Source organism: Notolabrus celidotus, chromosome 8 (assembly GCF_009762535.1).
Source record: "Notolabrus celidotus isolate fNotCel1 chromosome 8, fNotCel1.pri, whole genome shotgun sequence".
Lineage (NCBI taxonomy): Eukaryota > Metazoa > Chordata > Actinopteri > Labriformes > Labridae > Notolabrus > Notolabrus celidotus.
In genome coordinates, this window is record NC_048279.1 from 17,267,049 (window position 1) to 17,286,047 (window position 18,999).

The following is an 18,999-nucleotide window of genomic DNA, read 5'->3' on the forward strand; positions in this document are numbered from 1 at the left end:
TGCTCCTGCTGTGTGTATTAAAGTCTTCTGCTCTGCTTCCTGTCTCACACTGTTTCATCTCTCTTTAAATTCACTCCAGCTGATATTACGAGCCTTCAGAGAGCCGTTCAGACCTGGCATCTAAACTCCTTTAATCCAAGAGACATGGACGGATCTGTATTCAGGGTCTGTTTTGGACGTGATCCTCTGGCTCCACCATGTGTCTACTAATGAGAACACAGACGGTCGTCCTTGGCTGCGTTAGGAATTAAATGTTAATGTTAGACTTTATTAATCCCCAATGGGAGATTCTCTTTTCATTTGTGGTTCTGGGGAAAAATCAAAGGTCAGGCTCGCCAACAGAATGGCACCCAGGGCACTGAAAACACTTTGGTTTCCAGCTGAAGGACACCGACAAAGGCTTCAAACAAGATTGCACCTGGAATCCAGAGATCTGTTGCTCAGTTATGAGAGCAGATTTTAATTTCAACCAAACACACACCAACATTATTACTACCTCATAAACTCGGCTGAATTTAGTTGGACTGTAATTAACCTAATACAGCCTCACCAGCTTTTTGTCACGCTAGAATCTTCCAAATCAAACACCACACACAGCTGTTTGTTGTCTGTTGGGTAAAATGAAGGAGGGGCAATAACCTCATTGTGTGCATTTTGAATAGTTAATATGTCGACTGGACTGAGAAGGAGACATGGAACACAGAATATTAGGATAGATAGAGTGGAAAGAATTAAACAAGGAAGCAAGATGAGGCCATACAAGGAGAACAGATATAGAATTTATTTTCAATATCCATTGCAAAGAATAAAAGGTGACACAGCTTGAAACAGATAATAGAATTTATTTTCAACCAGAAGTAGGAAAATACATAGGTAGGTGTAAAGGAAACAAGCAGAACCTGTAGTCAAACGGAAAAAAGAACATAACTAGTCCAAAGAGAATCAAGAGGACGGCTAAGGGGTACAACAGAAAGCATTGTTTACCATTCAGTTTCTTTTTAAAACAGTATGTGTTGATTTGAAAACAGCTGCCTTGATTTCTCATCTGGGTTAATGGACATTCTACAACATTGTGCAAGTGTTTTGTCATTATTCTTCTCTTTTTTTTGCTGGTATTTCATGAATGGTAAACAATAGTTGGTCCAGTGCATAAACACAGTGACACAGATCAATATATGTACTCAGCTGACTACAGATAGACAATCCTGATCATTGAACAGCTACCACTAGAAAGGCAGGGGGGGGGGGTGAGGAAATATACAAGATGGGTGATAAAAGAGAGGGAGAGGAGCGTTTGAAGGACTGGGTTGAAGATTGAGAGTTGAAAGCAGAACAAAAAATAAAAACACGACCACAGACTTTAAGATGGTATAGCTACATTTTCCAGATAAAATATTAAAAAACCCATTCTGAATGTGTCTGGATGTTTCTGGGTATTATTGCCAAGTTTTGGGGGTAAAAATATGCATTCAAACTAAAAATAAATAAAAGAGGATGAGGATGGATGTAACATGTTCATGAGATTCAAGGAAAGGGACAAAAGTACCTTTGCTTTCCTTACAGCCCTAACATTTCATGAAGACTATGATTTGGACAAATGAAAGAGACTACTTGATGAAAAGAAGTCACTCAACAACAAAGAACCCAACTACAAGCAGTTTTGGTGCAAACGGTTACAAAGAGATGCAGCCTGGGAAATCACTCTATGCCTAATAAGCCAACTATGAAACACAATGTAACAGTGTGATCACTCGCCAAAGCTTACAAGGAGACACAACCCGGCGGTGGGATTTGCCATATTTTCAGTCAGAAGCCATAGTCTGTGGTTTGACAGGAGAGAGGGATGAGGAGTGGAAAGGGGGGACAACTGAAGAGAATAACGAGTCAAATCAGTGACTATCAATAGTAGCTAGCTAGTGTAACAGATTTAACCACTGTGATGCACAAGAACAGAGTGAGATGGACTAGTAGTACTTAAAATCATCACAGGACCAGTCTAGCGAACAGCGGCAGGTCGTTAGCTTAGTCTTACAAACATGTTTTTACACCAGTCAGGACTGTTTTCTCGAGTTCTGAACTGAGCCACTAGTAAGACAGCTCTGCTGCCCTAACCTACAGGCACCAGCACTCTCCAGCTAGTGCCATGCAACATCCAACATAAAGCTGAGAGTAAAAAAAAAACCAAAGAACTGAGTATCCCTGTGCTGAAAGTTTGTACTGACACCAATGATGCAGGCTGTTTCTCCTCCAATAAGCGCTCAATCCTTCATTCTACGAGGCATCATCTGGAACATTCAACTCCTCCAATCAACCCATCAGGACAATGCCTCATCATGATTTCTACAGAGGATTTGGTTTGTGATGGGAGTACGACAGAAAGAAGTGTATTGGAGTAAAAGTAAAAACAAAAAGTAGCAAACTTAACACCATCATAGAATTCATGATTTACACATCAACACACAATTCAATTATCTTTTTAGAAAGGAAACATGAGATACATCTTTTATTCACACTTACAAAAAAAGCTAGCCTTTAATCTACTACAATACTAATGCCATTCAGGAAAATAAATCAAACTGGACACATTGGTTTCCAAAGGAAAACAAGAAAAGAAAGGGTTAAAAAACATGGAGGGGGAAGTAAATGGGACAAGAGACACGATCTGGACTACACTTCCTATTTACTTGCTTCCCTCTTTCTTTAAAATGTAATATTCGACATATACATCAAAGTCATGAGATCTTTATATGCAATAAGATGGAACAGGAGTTGAGGGAGCTGCTCCGAATCCGCTAAGTGCTCATCATTCGTCGTGGCTGTGTAAAAGCTGGCTTGGGGAAATAATAGTCTTGCTGTGTGGATTTGTTTGGGGGGTGTTTTCCTGGCTTTCCAGAGAGAATAAGCTGAGCTCACTGCCCCTCCTCCCTCCTTCATCCGTAAGCAGAGCTACATGGGCCTTCACCTTTTCCGTACAGAGGTAGGGGGTCCACAGATGGCACTATAGCTGCAGTGGCAAAGGGGAAGAGAGTCATATAAAGTGGCTGTAGGAAAAAAACAAAAAAGGTTTAAAGGCACAGCTTCAGTAATATAGGGGGACAGGGGAGTCTGAGGGTGGGGGTTACAGAAAGACGGACAGCTTAGAGAGATTTAAAATTCATGGCCAGGGAAAGAGCTAAGGGCTGCAGTATTTTAGGAGTTGTGGGCATGGAGCTGTGCTAAGGTACAAAGAACAAAACATTTTGGGGAGAGTGGATTTGACAAAGACATCCTACCTCATTCCTTTAGGGGAGACAAGAGGGGAATGTGTGGAGAAAGCATACCTGATTACTAGAGAGCTTGATGATAGGAAGGATATACACATCGTCATAACATTGTCACAGCTCATAAAAAAAGGAAATCAACATTAACAAAAACCATAAAAGGACATAAAATCTTCACAATGTCTCAACAGTATTTAAAAATAAAAGGAGAAAAGGTGTTCAGGCGTTCGTCAAATGTAAATAGTGCAAGACAACAACTGCTACAGTGAGGCACGAGTGTTTCGTTGTACAGGTGGGATTGTGTCGGTCACACGTCCTGAGCGGAAGCGAGTGGAGATCTATACATAACAGATGTGGAGTCACTGGAGGGTCCTTTGTGGGGTTTTTTTTGTGTTGGGACCGATGGCAGCAGTGTGGATCAATGGCTTTGTTTTACGGGTGAGAAGCAACAGGCAGAAGTTTACTCAGTGTCTATTTACAATCGCAGCAATGTGCCGGCAAATCAAAAACCAACAGCAGAAGAGAGACGGTTTGAGGGGGGGTGTGTGGGGGGAACAATACTAATAACATTGTTACAGTTAATCTTCAGGGAGTGCAAAGTAGTGACAGCGAACGCCTTGACAACCTCTTCTTACGTCTTTTGTACAAGCTGGTAATATCAATTCATCGTACCATTAACTGGATAAAAATTTAGCCATAGTTTACCATACATCTTTTTTTTCAAATCTGATCATAATTTACTCTTAGTACAAAAAACGCCAGAAAACAGGTCTTTTGTGGTTCATATACAATCATGTAAAGACTGAGTCTAGGTTTCTATTCTGTACAAACACTTGTGAAAAAAACCACTGCTTTTCGTGTATGGATTTTATGGCTGGGGAAAGTCACTACTGGCCTCGGAGACAGTGCTACGATCTGCCTGCAAAATTACCTTGTTATGTGTATGAGTCCTGTGTGTGTTTGTGTGTGTCAACTGTGTAAGCTTGCATGTGTGGAGTTGAATGGCAACTCAGACAGTGAGAGGATGCTGGTTTTTACTCCTGTGTATCAGCCATTACTCGCTCTCGCTGCCAAAAAAGCAATCAAGACAAAGAAAGATTTTGTGAAAGCCCCTCAACGCTTTGCCCATCAGCCTAAAATCCCTTGCCCCTCGACCAAAAAATGGTGAGCTCCTAAGCACAAGACTAGCCTAACAACTATACAAGCTGGGGTGAAACAGTCTGCAAACAGGATGGTAGCTGCCCTCAGGTTTCTCACATATCCTTCCTTGACAAATTTACACTATGTTAACCAGGCTAAAGTTGTTCCCCCAACGTCTGGTTTTTGAGGCATCTGTGAGTTTGGTAGCTGATGCAGCGTGGCCAGGGGGCCGGAGGTGAAGACTATCTTGTAGCACACGGGGAGGCCGTGACCACACAAAAGGCCTCAGCACCACAGAATGACAGCAGGATATCTCACCTCGTACAAGCTGCGCTACATCCACCTCCGGGGGATGTTTAACTGCCAGATAAGCTGCTCTAACCCAACGACAACAAATGTTTGTGTCCTAGAAAGACTGAGGCAGTACCTGGCTGCCCAGAGTACCAAGGAAAACAAGCATAAGCCAATGATGGAGGTCTGAGACTAACAAGTCTGCTGTCTTGGCTGGTTTCATATTTATACAGGACAGACAGACCATCAGCTTTTCTGGTCACATTTTCCCCCATCAGCGTACTTTTAGGTGTCCTGTTGCTCTTAAAAACCAAACAGCGCCCCCCACCTCCCCCCCATGTGACGAATCTGAATGAGCTACCATCCCCTCTAGTTTGAAAGACAGAAGCAAAGTGGGTGGGTGATTTGAGAAGGAAAGGAGAGTCCAAAACACAAAGTATGATACATAAACGGGAACTGAATTGAGCAGTTTAAAAAAGAACAAGAAAGAAAAACAGAGAAAGAAAAAAAGAAAAATATAGAATATCTATAACATTTTACGAAATCCCTGTCGGCCAGACCTCACTGTACGAATATTTACAGGTTGTGTTTTTTGTCTTCCTCCTCCAGTGTGGTGGAGGAAGAGCTGGTAGTGGGAGGGAGGGAGGAGGAGGGCTGGGAAAAAAAAGGGAGAGGCTATGGTGGCAGCTCCCCTTATGGTGTGGCAGGGACCCACTACCTGCGTGCAGGCAGGTGGAGCCCGTTGACCTGGGGGGGCAGGTTGGGCAGGAGCAGCTCCAGCTGGGCGAAGAGGGAGAAGTGGTCGGAGGGGATTGAGGATTGGGCAGCCGCTGACATTGTTCTCTACAAGCCAGTGGGGGTCCAGAGGCCCAAGATACCCAGCACGTTCCAGGCTAGGCCTCGAGTAGAAAATGTAGTCGATGACACCCTGAGGAGAGAAGAAAAGGGGGCGTCAATCAAACAGCAACATTGTCTGGCTTGTGGAACACAATCATTCCATTTCATCAAATTTTCTGAGTAGTAGATCAGGTTCATTTAATTTAACAGACTAACAAGAAACATCATCAGTTGTATATCAGGACAATCACCTTGAAGTCAAAGGTGTAGTTGGTGTAAGGCATCAGGCCGTTCTCGTAAGCGCTCTTCAGCTTGAAGCCATGGGGATCCTGCCATTGGCCGTGCTGTTCTTGCCGTTGCAGTTGAATTTGGTCAGACAGTCGCTATAACGGAGCTCCTTGAAGTCCTTGTGGGTGCAGTCCACTCCACCGGAACTAAGGTACTCCACAACACCTGAACAGAGCAGAGAAGACAAGAAGCCATCAGAGTTAGAATCAGAAAGTCAAGTGATCCTTCAAGGTCCTGGTACCTAAGCCAAATCTGTTCCTTCCGTTACCATAGGCATCGCTAAATGGCATGATATTTTTTGTATAGTAAGTTAGTAAAAAGAAAAAAGTCAGCTCTTCCCTGCAAGCCGTACAATGTTCTGCTGTTATTTTGACATCTTGAGGCTAAAATGAACGATGCAGGCAGACAAGTGCTGATGGAAAAGACTGATGGGAAGGTTTGCAGACAAAAAACAAAGTGGGAAGTAAAAATCCAGACATTTGATGGTTGATTAATCAAGGCATGTGTTGTGTTGCGATGTTGCCGCACTAGATTATGTGCAAAACATTATACATTTTGGACAGTGTTCTACAGTATGTGGATTGAATTACAGACCTTATGTTGAAGGTGGTGGTTGTAAGTTTTGTTGACAACTCTGTTCTCTCAGTTTACTGTGTACTTTTCCTGTTATTATAAGGTTGTTTAAAGTTAAGTAGACGGGTTGGATATTGCATATAAAGGGCTTTTATTGCATGGTGCTGCTTTGTTCCTGTGATTCCTTGTTGCCGTCAAGAATTTACCAAGGAGCAATACATACTAAAAAAAAAACCCTCAGTGCATGCATATCCTTAGAAACAGGCTCTCTGTGCTTAGACGAGCCACACCTCCATCAGCTTTTGCTTTCTTACCAGAGTCAGGCAAGGAGTTGAGGTCAGCGCACAGCACCAGTGGAATGGCATTGGTCTCACCAAGACGGAGGACAACTTGAGGCTGCGTGTGGCCTTGTCGACTAGCTCTTCACCTCTGACAGGAACATCATGGTCTGCACTAGCTTGACGTCAGAGTACTCAGGGTCCCAGTGCATGTGGGCATTGGCTACCAGGAGCAGCTGCTTCTCCATGCCGTGGAGGGACGTTCCACTGACAGGACAAAAAAAAAAAACAGTTACAGGAGGGAAGTGCTATAAAAGGGTAATTAAGTATTTAATGCACCACGAGCAACATCAACTGCCATCTCCTGTACTGTAACTTTGGATTCATAGTGAGATTTTAAGACACAACCTCTGTTTATACTTAGCAGTACAAGAAGATCTTAGATAAAAACACAGTTGCCAGGCACTCCAATAAGAAGAATATTAAAGATCAGCAAAGGTTGTGTACTCACAGAGCTTCCAATCATTTTCTTTGCGGACTTCAAGCAGCACAGCTACCCCGATGTTGTCCTTTGTCAGTCACCCTGTTCAGCATAGCCTCTGAGCCCTCGGATTAGGCCATGGCCAGCTGGTTGAACTCCACTGTGTGCTTCTGCACTGCGCTGAATCTGGAGAGAAAAACAAGAGGGACTGAGCAGAGCTTAACCTCAGCAAGAAACAAAAAGTAAACAAATGGAAACAGTTTGTCATCTACGATGTACTGCTAACGGTGAGGTCCAGGAGGAAAATGTGGGTTCTAAAATCAGAATATACTTCAAAGCGGTTTAATTGCTCTAGTCAAAGTGATTGTTAGCTGTGGGTCATAATAAAAAACCATACAAGAGCCGAGGGTACATTATTATTGTTTCATTCCACTCTTAATCTACTGAAAGAATGGGTCACATTTAGATCATTTGGTTAAACCTTCCAACCTAACTGAGACAAACAAACAGGGCAAACTTAATCTAAATGCCACTGCAGGGAAGCAAGAGTTGCTTTTTCGATTGCACCTACAACTCATTGATCACTAATATACCAGTTATGACTTCCCTGGATAGTAAAAAAGCGAAAGATGTGAATAAAAGTAGAGAGTCATTCATAAATATTCAGTACATTTAGTGTTTTTATGAGTAGGAAGATTAAGCCAATAGTGTCCACTGAACATAATGATCATTTCCCCATCTTGGTAAAATACAGAAACCAATTCTCTCTGCAGCTCTCAGATGAAGCTTTAAGCCGCTACAGACTGGATGCATGGCAGCTCCAGAGCGGGTAGTTTTTTTTACATTTGGGCCTGTATGTTGAACAGAGAGAGAGAGATGGGACTTCCACCAGACCCGTGTCCGGTCCGGTCCGATCCGTCTCCGATCCGCTGCGGTCCGGCTCCATGCTCCTCTCGTCCGTCAACACCCACCGGTTGCGTTTTCCGAATACAGCATAGAGCAGGACCGCCGGACAGCTGGAGTCATGTGACCAAAGGCTTTCCCCACAGTAATCACTGAATCAAGGATTCTCCTCCTCCTCTCCTCGTCCATGTTGTCTTTATCGGCCTCTGAAACCTCTGACCTGTTGCCTCTAGGCCTGCCTCTGCTCTAAATGACATTTTGTTGGCATAGTTATGTTAAAAAAAGTTCTAACAATAACAGAGTGTTTAATTCTAAAAATTTACAGGATGTTTTAATTTTGTTTTGGTGCCTTACTTCCTGTCCCGCTCCATTTGCTCTAAAAATACAAAAATAGAAGTCTTGCGTATCTGATCCGTTGCGTTCCGACCTGCCAATCAGAGACGTAGCCGGAACGCAACAAAGTGGATCCAGTGGGGGTTAACAGATTGACTAGAATAGATCCAGATCCAGTGCCGTGACGGATCGGAGACGGATTGGACACAGATCTGACTTCAGCCTCATATGGCTGAGCATGCTTCTGTTTTAATATATTTTAATAATTGTTCCTCCAAACATACATGACTACCGCATTTATTGATAGACTGACTACTCGACACTGTAGAATAAAGATACACAAGCATGAGTAAAAAAAATTTTTGTCCTTTGAGTAACAGAATGATACAAAGGAAAAGCTTTATTTTACTGAATGATCTACTCTCATAAAATTGATTAAATACCGACACATGTTTGGCTTTAAAATTGGTAACGTAACACTTGAGCTCTTGATAGACGGTAAAGCATAAATCAATTAAAATTGATGCTGTAGAACATGAAATATCTCATCTATTGTGCACAGTCTTCTCCCATTTCAGAAACTATGCCCTGGTCTGAACAACAATGCAACATCTCTATGTAACGCTCCTTGAGGCTGAAGTAGCCTCAAGCTGCTTGCCTCCAGCAGAGAAGTAAACAACTCCAGAAGTCCAATAAGCTTGCTTCTTTCTTTCTTACTCAACACCTCCAGGTTTTGTACATTTTTAAAGCTTCTTGTTTTCAGCAGCAACCTACACTGACTCCAGGGACATTTCTAGAGGAAATTGGTGCCTGCTTCTTACAGCTCCCATAAGAGAAAGAATGGCTTTTACATCTTTGCCCACGTGTGTAGATACACTCCTCGGTACAGAAACTGACTTTGTGAAGTCGAATTTAAAGGTTCTCTTTGAAGGTTAATTAGCGTTCCACAGTACAAGAGTGGTTAACAATGAGTGAAGGATTTTGACCGACTCATTAAAGCATGAAATTCTAGGAACTTTATAATTCTGTGATGAAAATGTACAAAAATGTTTCATGTTTATGAAAAGGTTTATAGTCAAATCTCATGCCTCAGTCTCATGAGCCTAACTTTAGGAATGCTATAAATAACACCCTCTGTATCCATCCTATAGCTATGAATGGTCCGGCTTTGTTTTCAGCTTTCAATAGACTATTAACAGTTTTAAAACTACATTCAAGCAGACAACAGAGAACAAATGCATCACCAAGAGAGGTACGATCACTGGCATCACTATCTGAGGGCTGAAATAAAAACACTTTCACTTTATAGAGTGATAAATCTGGTTGGTAGTTAAAGCTGTATCCAGCTGATACACCCTCAACAAAAACAAGACAACATGAGAGGCTTAAATAGCAATCGATAACTTCTTTCTAGGATTACTGCACATGTTTGTGGAAGAAATAGCTCAAAAGCTTTCTGAATGGCTTTAATTACACAACAGCAGAATAGTTCAGGTTGCTATCATCAAGGAGGAAATGATGTTTAATGTGAAAATGATCACATTAAACATGAAGTTATCAATTTAAAATCCAGTGGAATTAACATGTCATTCGAATTTGTTTTCAAATTTAAAATACAGCTGCTCTAAGTAAAAACTCTAATTCACCAGTCCCGTTAACTTTAGGTGGATTCCGGAGTCTTTTAGCCCCCAGAACTACTTTCCCCGAACTAAAAGGTTCCTGTGCCTCCATTATTGTCTGCGTTTCGAACCGTGGGCTAGAGTCCTGGGTAGAGTGTGCAAATCAGGCCAGTGATGTATGGAGAAAAAAATATATATTAAATGATATTTTGAAATCTTAATAAACTAAACTAGTATGCATCCCCAGAACTCCCTCGAGTTTCAACACTGTGGAAACTCCATCAACGCCCCAATGGTTAAACCGAAAGTCCCAGGAAATTAAAAAAGTAAAAGTAAAGGGGAGATGATCTACCCCTGAACTAAATTAGACCCTGGTTCCTCCGAATCGAAACGTGCAGTTTAGGGGTAAAGTCCCTAGTTCCGGGGTAAGTTCCTGTGGTCGAAAAAGGCCTATATAGTACTTCTCATTGTAGCTGAAAATTATTGTTTTTTTTTCCCGCTTCATGCTGTAGGACTACCACTACTAAAATTTGAATACATACTTTTCCGTCCTGTAGAAAATGGCGCACCCATCCACGTGTTTACGGTCCGACTCCGACATAGTCCTGGCTCGTGACTTTGGACTGAAGAACCCGTCGTATCCCTGCTCCTTAAGCTCCGGTAGGAAGAAGTTGTAGTACTGTTCCGTCTCCACTTCCTGTAAATCAACACAGCGTGTGTGTCAGGGTGGAGAGGGAAGCTCGACAGTCACGTAAGGACATAAGCCAATAATTCTCAGTGAGGAATACAAAGAAGTGTGCGTGTGCGTGTGCATGAGCTCCTATGTAGAGCTTCTTGTGACATAGACACATCTGATTATATATATGAACATTTCTTTTCTTCTTTAGGCATTTATATTTCATTCTTAAGTAATTTAAAAAAGAAGAGGAACAACTATCCAAATTCAAATGCATAAGAGTAAGAACTCAACAACACAAGATAAAAGTGCGAGCACCTTCCCACCAAACACCTCCAAGCATCAGGCTGTATTCAAATTATGCAAATTATATAATAACGTCCTCCTTGTGTAAGATAGGGAACATTTCAAACTATTTGAATGAGAAAATAAAAACATCAGTGGTTGGTGTCAACAGTCCTAAAACAGACCACAGCACTTCACACAGGGAACATTCATTGAAGGGTTATTGAATTGCATAACATTTACAGTGTTGCTGTGATTGTGTCAGGACGGGCCAAAGACATTCTGCGGCCAAAACTCAACCCTGTGTCTCTCCCATCTCTAGATTGAAAGAACTTACCATCTGCGTACATTTAAACACACTGACGTTCATCTCTCACCTGCAAACTCATGATGTCTGCATTGCAGCCCATGATCTCCTGCATGATGGATTTCTTCCTGTACTCCCAGTTTAGAGCCCAAGAGGGCAGTAGCCATATAGCTGTCGCGTGGCGTATTTATCACACAGCACATTGTAGCACATCACAGAGAACAGTGCTGCGGAGGGAAACAGGAAAAAGGACATTGCTTTTAAATGTGCATGATGCTTACAGTTGTTTCTTCTCTCTGAAATGTTTATGGTAGAGTTAGGACTTAGACTTGCTTTGTATAAAAAGCTTTTAATTTGATGACACAGTTGAATCTTGCTCTGGTGCAATCATTTTCCAGCGTAAACATTTAGCACTTAGTAGTGTGGTAGTCAAGACCACATTAACCGAGACCAGACATGTCCGAGACCAGAGTGCACTGATACCAAGACAAGCCCAAGACATTTAGGGATCGAGACCTAGTCCAAGACCAAGACTGGGCAAGACTGGGCAAGACTGAGACAAGACCAAGACCATATACATCAGTGAAAAATCATCATGAGAGTAAACAAATAAAATACTTGTTTATTTTATTTAAGTTTGCTTTGAATTCTATTGACAGCAACAAACAAGGTTTGGTTTTGTCTTTGTTGCCTTTCTTTTGACTCCTTAAGTTTTGTTTTCTCTTATCACAGTAATGACAGGGACACAGAGTGCATCAGTGGTGGTCTTGACCGGTCTTGATATAAACACACGGAGTCCACCCAGTCCGAGACTGAGACAAGACCGAGTAAAATGCTTTTGATTCCGGGCACGAGACCGAGACCTGAAATAAGCGACCTCGAGACCAAGACCAGTCTCGAATACTAGAACACTAGCACTAAGCACAGCATTTAATTTAAGCTGTATTTGCAAACCCTGTAAACTCTACATGAGTCTGTTTTGTGACTGAATCTAGAAAACACATTGAAACGCATCTCTATCTAAATGCTTCTCCAATTAAGCATTTCTTCCAAAACTCCATATGGAAGTTTAAGTTCAGCGCTACACAGCTGGCTACCCCAAACAGGCTCAGCTAACAGGAGTTAATACTTATATGAATCCAACAGGAGCCCTGATTCACTAAAGTTCTATCGACATGTTGCTGACTAAAACAGTTTGATCTGTCACTCTGCAGTGACATTGTGGCGGACACTGCTTGAATGGGAATGCAAATTATGGATGCACGATATTGTTTTTTTTAGCCGGTATCTGGTGTGCTGATATTTTACAACTCATTTAGCCGATTACCAATACCAATATTTTTTTTTCCGCACACCTAATTGCAGAGGTCATTAATTCTTTTCTGTATTGGAATTAGTGTACAATATTGTGGTGATACTCTCATCACATCTGTTATGCAGTTTTAAGTATTTTTTTATTTTGCACAAGAAATGAATATTAATTTTTTTTTATGACAATTGCTTTCAAACAAAATTCATACAAAAAGATACATCCTACTTAAAACTTGGATGATGCTCTCCCTGAGACAATCATAACAAAACCCACAACCAGGGCAAATTTGGCCAATTTCACATTTGACATAGTAAGTAAATCTAACCTCTGTTCACAGGGAATATGTGAAAAGTGCAACTGTACAGCAATCAAACCCAAATTAAATTAGAAGGTTTACTCTATGACAGTAAATGTGCCTAAATTATTCAGGTACATCTACCTTACAGACTGCTGCTTAAATTCAAAGTTAACTTCAAACATGAGCCCAACATGTGTGCAGCAGCCCATTATTTTATCGGTTAATTATATCGGTTGATATCGGCGTGTTGGCCGATTTTAAAGCCAATATCGTCCAATAATGTGCTGATAATATCGTGCATCTCTAATGCAAATTGTACATATTCTCTGTAATTGATCTTTGGAAATGTTAACGATCACTTGGTAAAAAACTCAAGAACATAAAGAAAACAATATTTCAGACTTGCCGTGTCCAATTTTCTGCCTACTTGTTCTCACTAACAACAATATGCATGTCAACATGGTCGGGTGTCAGTCAGGAGCACAAATGGGTCACAATCAGTCTAGCAACACAAAACACACACTCAAGAGAAGCACTGATGTTGCTTCTATGCAGAGATATTGGCATGCCATCTTTGCCAGTATGCGGGGGAATCTGTCTGTATTGACCTTCCATCAGGCCATCCCTTAAAAGTTCTCAACCTCCGTGTCTTGTGTCGACAGTGTTGAGTATTGCTCCCACAAAAATAGAGCTATCATGGAGACCTGGGGACCTGGTGTCGCCTTTCAACAGTTGGTTCACACAGACAACATTCTTTAAATGACACCACCCTGACAGCTGAGTGTAATATACGACTACATATTGTTGATCTCTACCTGATCATAAATCTAAAAGAAGATAAAACATGCATGTTCGGGCCCTTCTTCACAATCACCTACTCCATACTCGCCACATGACTTCAACTTTTAGTTACTCAAATGTGTTTCTGATTAATGCTTAACAGTGTAGAGCCTCAACTTCAACATGTACTCTCAGTCTTCAGGGTGTTTAGTACGAGAGGACAGAGCAGGTGCATACAGGCCACACTGCCATCGATGGTTTTGGTAGTATAATTGACAGACGACACAAATGCACCAGCACACAACTGCTCCTGATTGTATAGACTATGAGCTAAGGCATAAATTCTGTGTAGATTTAGCACACAACTAGATCAGGATTTAATGCAAAAGAATGAAAACACTGCAGAACTGTGTATTTAACTTATCCTTCCATGCATCTTTTTCTTTTATATATATCTATTATTGGTTTTGGGCTAGACCAAGCATTAATTTACACATGAGAAATACAGTGTATGCTTGATAGTGAATGTTTACGGATGAAACAGGTAAGTATACTAGTAGACTCTCTGTAAATAAACAATGTAACAATTCTCCAAGCAGAATTCACATATTTTTATTTATTTTATTACTTAACCATCACCTACATATACTTTTTTAATGTAAAAACTACCTCATGTTCACGTCAGCATCTTTATCATATATTATTTTTAGCCTGTACATATTAGTCATACCAATTTGTTATTATTTTGTGTTTATAGTTGATGTTGTTATTATTATATGTTTTTATTTTCATGCCTTATTCTTATGCCTTTGTACAAAGAGAGCACAGTTTACCAAAGACAAATACCTTGTGTTCAAGCATACTTGACCAATAAAGCTGATTCTGATTCTGAAGTATACCAAAGAACATTGTTAACAATATGCGCATTTCATCAAATTTGGGGTACTATTTTTCCCTCACCTGAGGCCCGCGTTCGATCTGGTTCCTGAAGAGAGATCCATGATCTAGCCGGGGGCTGCTCTGTTGGTACTGAACAGAGAGGAAAATGTGATTCAGTTTGGGGAGGGACATGAACACACCGGTCACACAATGACTTCAACAAAGTTAGGGGCACAAAAGCAGACCATGCCCCTCTGTAGTGTAAGCACATGAAACTTTCGTTCAATAAAATTTAAAAAATTGGCAACATGAGATTACTTTTCCAGGGTTAAGATGCCAAAGAGAGACAGGGGGACTCACTGCGCTTGATGGCCCCTGCCAGATTGTCTAACAAGTAGTTGAGCAGTCTTCGCGTGCCGTCAGGTTCCTGGTAGAGGCTCATAATTTCTTGTGCAAGTGGGTTTCCTGGTGAAAGAAAAGCAACAGGAGCTGAATCAGTGCAAAGAGAACAATGGGATTTAAATGCTAGAATGGCCACAGAAAACATTGATAAGCTACTCACCTTTTAACCCCAGTGTTTGTAACTGAAACAGTTTCCCCAATTCAAATGGCAGAACCCGCAACTGGTTGTTATTTAAAAGCAGTTCCCTGTGGAGGACATGGGGATATCAGGACGTTAAAATCCAGCCAACTTTTGACAGACTGATAATGTGAACTTTCATGTTTGATTAAAATACTCAAATTAGAAAGTACTGTTAAAAATAGAAACACAGAAAAGTGGCCGCATAAGATCATTGACTAATAACATTTCAAACTAAGGTGACCAGAATGAGTGGCACAAATGTGACGTGTGACTGCCAAAATCAAATTCCATGACAGCTGCTATTTTACCCACAATAAGGTTTAAATGTCAAGCCTTAAAGCCCCACCTGAGAGACACCATGTTGCCGAGCTCTGCCGGCAGGCTCCTGATCTTATTGGATGAGAGATCCAGGTACACCAGGTTGTGTAGTTTGGCAATGTCTGGCGGGATACGTGACAAAGAGTTGTCACTGAGGTGCAGGGCAGTGAGGTGGGTGAGAGACCATAGGGCTGTGCTGAGACTCCTTACTCGGCCTGCAGTACAAGTGGAAGAGGAATGAACACAGGAATTAAATCCAGCTACTCTTCTATGAATCCACAGAAAACAGATGACTGAGGCCTCTGATATCAAATTGTTTGAAATTCCAAATTAACATAATTGTAGTACCACATTAACTTAAGACAAAGTAAATGCCAAAAGAACTAACAAAATGTCACACTGAGACGAAAGAGACTGTGCGTTAATTCTGGCCTAAAGCTGAAGGGATTTACCATTTACTTAATTAGTCAATGAACAGAAAATGAGTTTGATGATGGATAAATGCTTTAAAAAACATCTATACAGGGAAAATGCTCAAGACTGATTTGAGCAAGCTTCTGTTCTGCTGAAAATTTGGTTTTAAACATACTTTCTAGTAAAAAGAAAATGGATTTTTTATTTGATATGATTGCAATTGTGTCAGACCAAAATCACAATGGACATTCCACTAAATCTGGTGATTTTTTATAAGCTAGGTGGATTCAAAACACATATTTGGCAGATCAAATTATCCAAAACAATCAATTGTTTCACTGCACTACCAGACTAACATTTGCAGGGCTACATCAATCAACCCTCATTTGAATTGATCAGGAAAGGTAGTCATTACCTTTGCCTACTAGTAAAATAACAGGTTTAGAAATGTCAAATTAGACAGCCAACTTAGTGTCATCTATCTCTGTGCCAACATCAACACATGACATGAAACAGTGCAAATTGGACTGGTGTATCTCTCCGTCAAAACTCACCACTGATTTCCAGCTCAGCCCAGTATGACTTCTTCCCGTTGGCTGCCTCCTCGCTGGACATAATTGTGTACATCCGCCTGGGATCCGGCGGGTCATATTTTTCCTTGGGCATTCCTATAACACTACAGAGAAGATATTTAATTTAACACTCCTGTTTTGTCAAATTGACCCTTTTAAAAGTCTATTTTAGACAATATTTGCCTTTTAAACCAGCTAAATGCAGCATAAAAATCTAGGCAGCATGTGACAGAAGAGGTGTCGTGTAAATCTATCAACATCACTACATAGAAGGGAAAAAAATCAAAATGTAAAATAAAATAATCAGATATCTATGTCATGTTAGACTATTGTATTTATATTTAAGGCTTTCTAATGTAGATTAAAAACGTTTTAACATGAATTTTAATGAAAAACGCGTTATCCTCATTGAACTATGATCTGTGAGAATAAAAGAACACCAATGGACTAAATCTTGATTCTAATGGTTAGCAATGGAGTTAAAAATTAATGTGTATTGGGATTTTTTGGTGTTCTGACACTTTTGGATAATTGAACATGCCCCGGGTCAAATTGACTCAGGAATATTATTGCTGTTCCAGAGAAACGAACCTAACAGGAGGGTTTAAACCTGAGCAAATGTCAAACAGGAGCAGAGTAAATACTTCTCTAATATGCTATTAATCACATTTCATTAATTATGTGCTTCAGTTATTTTAGACTTACAGCTGGAACATTGTGAACTAGTTTAGAGGTAGTGCATCTGCTCAACATTAACAGGTGATCATATTTACTAAGCTACCGCATGCACACGCGTTGGATGGAAGGTGGTGGTGGGACATTGAACGTGTCACTTTCAAAAAAGAACGTGATATTGATTAAAAGGTGTTGTCATGGTATCTAAACATTCAAACAGCTACACGTGAAAGCTGTGATTTACTGAGTTACATAATGACCATGAAGAGTGAAATAAGCTACGTACTGCGATACATCTTCACGAACTGAGCTGTTCACAATCATGTACAGCTTTAAATCAACCAAGGAGCTGAAATTCCCTTCAGTCACAGAATGAAAATAGCTAACTCTAGCTTAAATAGCCGATTTTCCTTCTCACTGACGCTGATTAGCCTAGCTTAACCTAAATAGGAGGCTATCAAAGTATACATAACAAACGCTACATGGCTACAGCTAGCTAGCATGATAACTATCAATATGGAAAACAAATGTGTGCTAAGTTGGTGACACTGTGCTAGGAGCTGAATACAAGAACCTCGTCAAAGATGTCAAGTGATTTTAAAATAAACTGTGCATTTGTTGTTTACATAATAGCAAAGCACTGACTTGCGCATTAACACCGGGCCTTGAAACAGCGCATTACTTAGCTACAGCTAGCAAAGCCTCCAGTGAGCAGAAACACTACCATCGGGGATAAAGAATGAGGAAACGGGTTCACAGAGCAACACAATGCTCGGTTTGTGAGCATTTGTGGGGCTATTTAGCTTAGCTTGAGTTAGCTTGCTTAGCCACAAGCTAACTGATACCAATTATTCGAAGCTCCACGACTTCCTGTTTGAATAAGTCCTTCGAAGGGGAATCAGCAAAGCGCCTTCAATGCGTGTGTTAGATTGCGGCTAAATGAGTGAAAGCAGTTCAGGTGTGTGAGGAAGGATTCAGTTTTTTACCTGCAAGAGCATACCAGATCGCGAGGACGACTGCGTGTTCTCTTTTGTTTTCTAGCTACTTCTCGCCCGTTTCCGCTGCTGCTGTATCATGGCGACTGGAAGGGTTTTTTTCTCCTCTGGCGATAACGGCGCCTGATCCCATTGGTCAGCTCGTAGACGGTCCAACCAGCTGTTGAGCCTGAGTAAATAAAACCTTTAAGTGATGAGTGACTGGCTATATTATGGATGGATAGGTTATCATAGTTCAATCTGCTGTGGCTTCTTGAGAACATGTGCACAATTACCCTTTTAATTTAGCTTTTAATGTGGAGTCATTTATTTTTAGCCCTGAACTGCATTATTATTTTTATTTTAAGCATTATTATTTTAATCATTGCTTTAACATTTATTTATCTTATTTAATTATTTATTCATCTATTTATTTCTTGTATTTATCTGATTTTGTTAACGCTACCTTATTTTTAACTTTTCTTTCCACTATTGCAGTGGTGAACAAAGTACACAGCTTCATTACTTAAGTCAAAGTATAGATACTCCATGTCAAATATTGCTCCAATACAAGTGAAAGTAGCTCTGTCAAATTATTACTTGAGTTTTTGGTCAGCATGGAATTGGCCAAAATATATGTGAATGTGTATGCATGTTTATATGTTTATATGTATGCAGGATGTATGTATGCATGTGTATGTGTAAATATGCATATACAGATAGATATGTGTGTGTGTGTATATGCTGGACTCTATATATATATTTTTTATGAATCCCTCAGTGATTGTTTTGTTTTTTGCTTTTATTTGTAATTTTTACATGGCTCCTATGTTGTGGAGGGACGTGTTGGTTGCTGACGCAGACCAAAATAAACCTAATCAATCAAATCAATCAATCAAAGTACTGAAGTACATGCTTTTAAA

At 40.6% G+C, this 18,999-nt stretch overlaps 1 protein-coding gene across 1 annotated transcript; it reads right to left on the reverse strand.

Annotated features, from left to right (window-relative positions):
* Positions 1-822: 822 nt before the first annotated feature.
* On the reverse strand, positions 823-18,274 carry cnot6a (CCR4-NOT transcription complex, subunit 6a). Its single transcript, XM_034689411.1, is given in 18 exon segments — positions 823-5,511; positions 5,513-5,619; positions 5,780-5,853; positions 5,856-5,981; positions 6,704-6,766; positions 6,769-6,810; positions 6,813-6,934; positions 7,175-7,245; positions 7,247-7,334; positions 10,546-10,700; positions 11,342-11,424; positions 11,427-11,498; positions 14,622-14,690; positions 14,901-15,005; positions 15,103-15,188; positions 15,470-15,656; positions 16,410-16,531; positions 18,089-18,274. Coding segments are annotated over 17 exon segments (1,668 nt in total). The 5' UTR covers positions 16,522-16,531; positions 18,089-18,274; the 3' UTR covers positions 823-5,405.
* Positions 18,275-18,999: the final 725 nt, after the last annotated feature.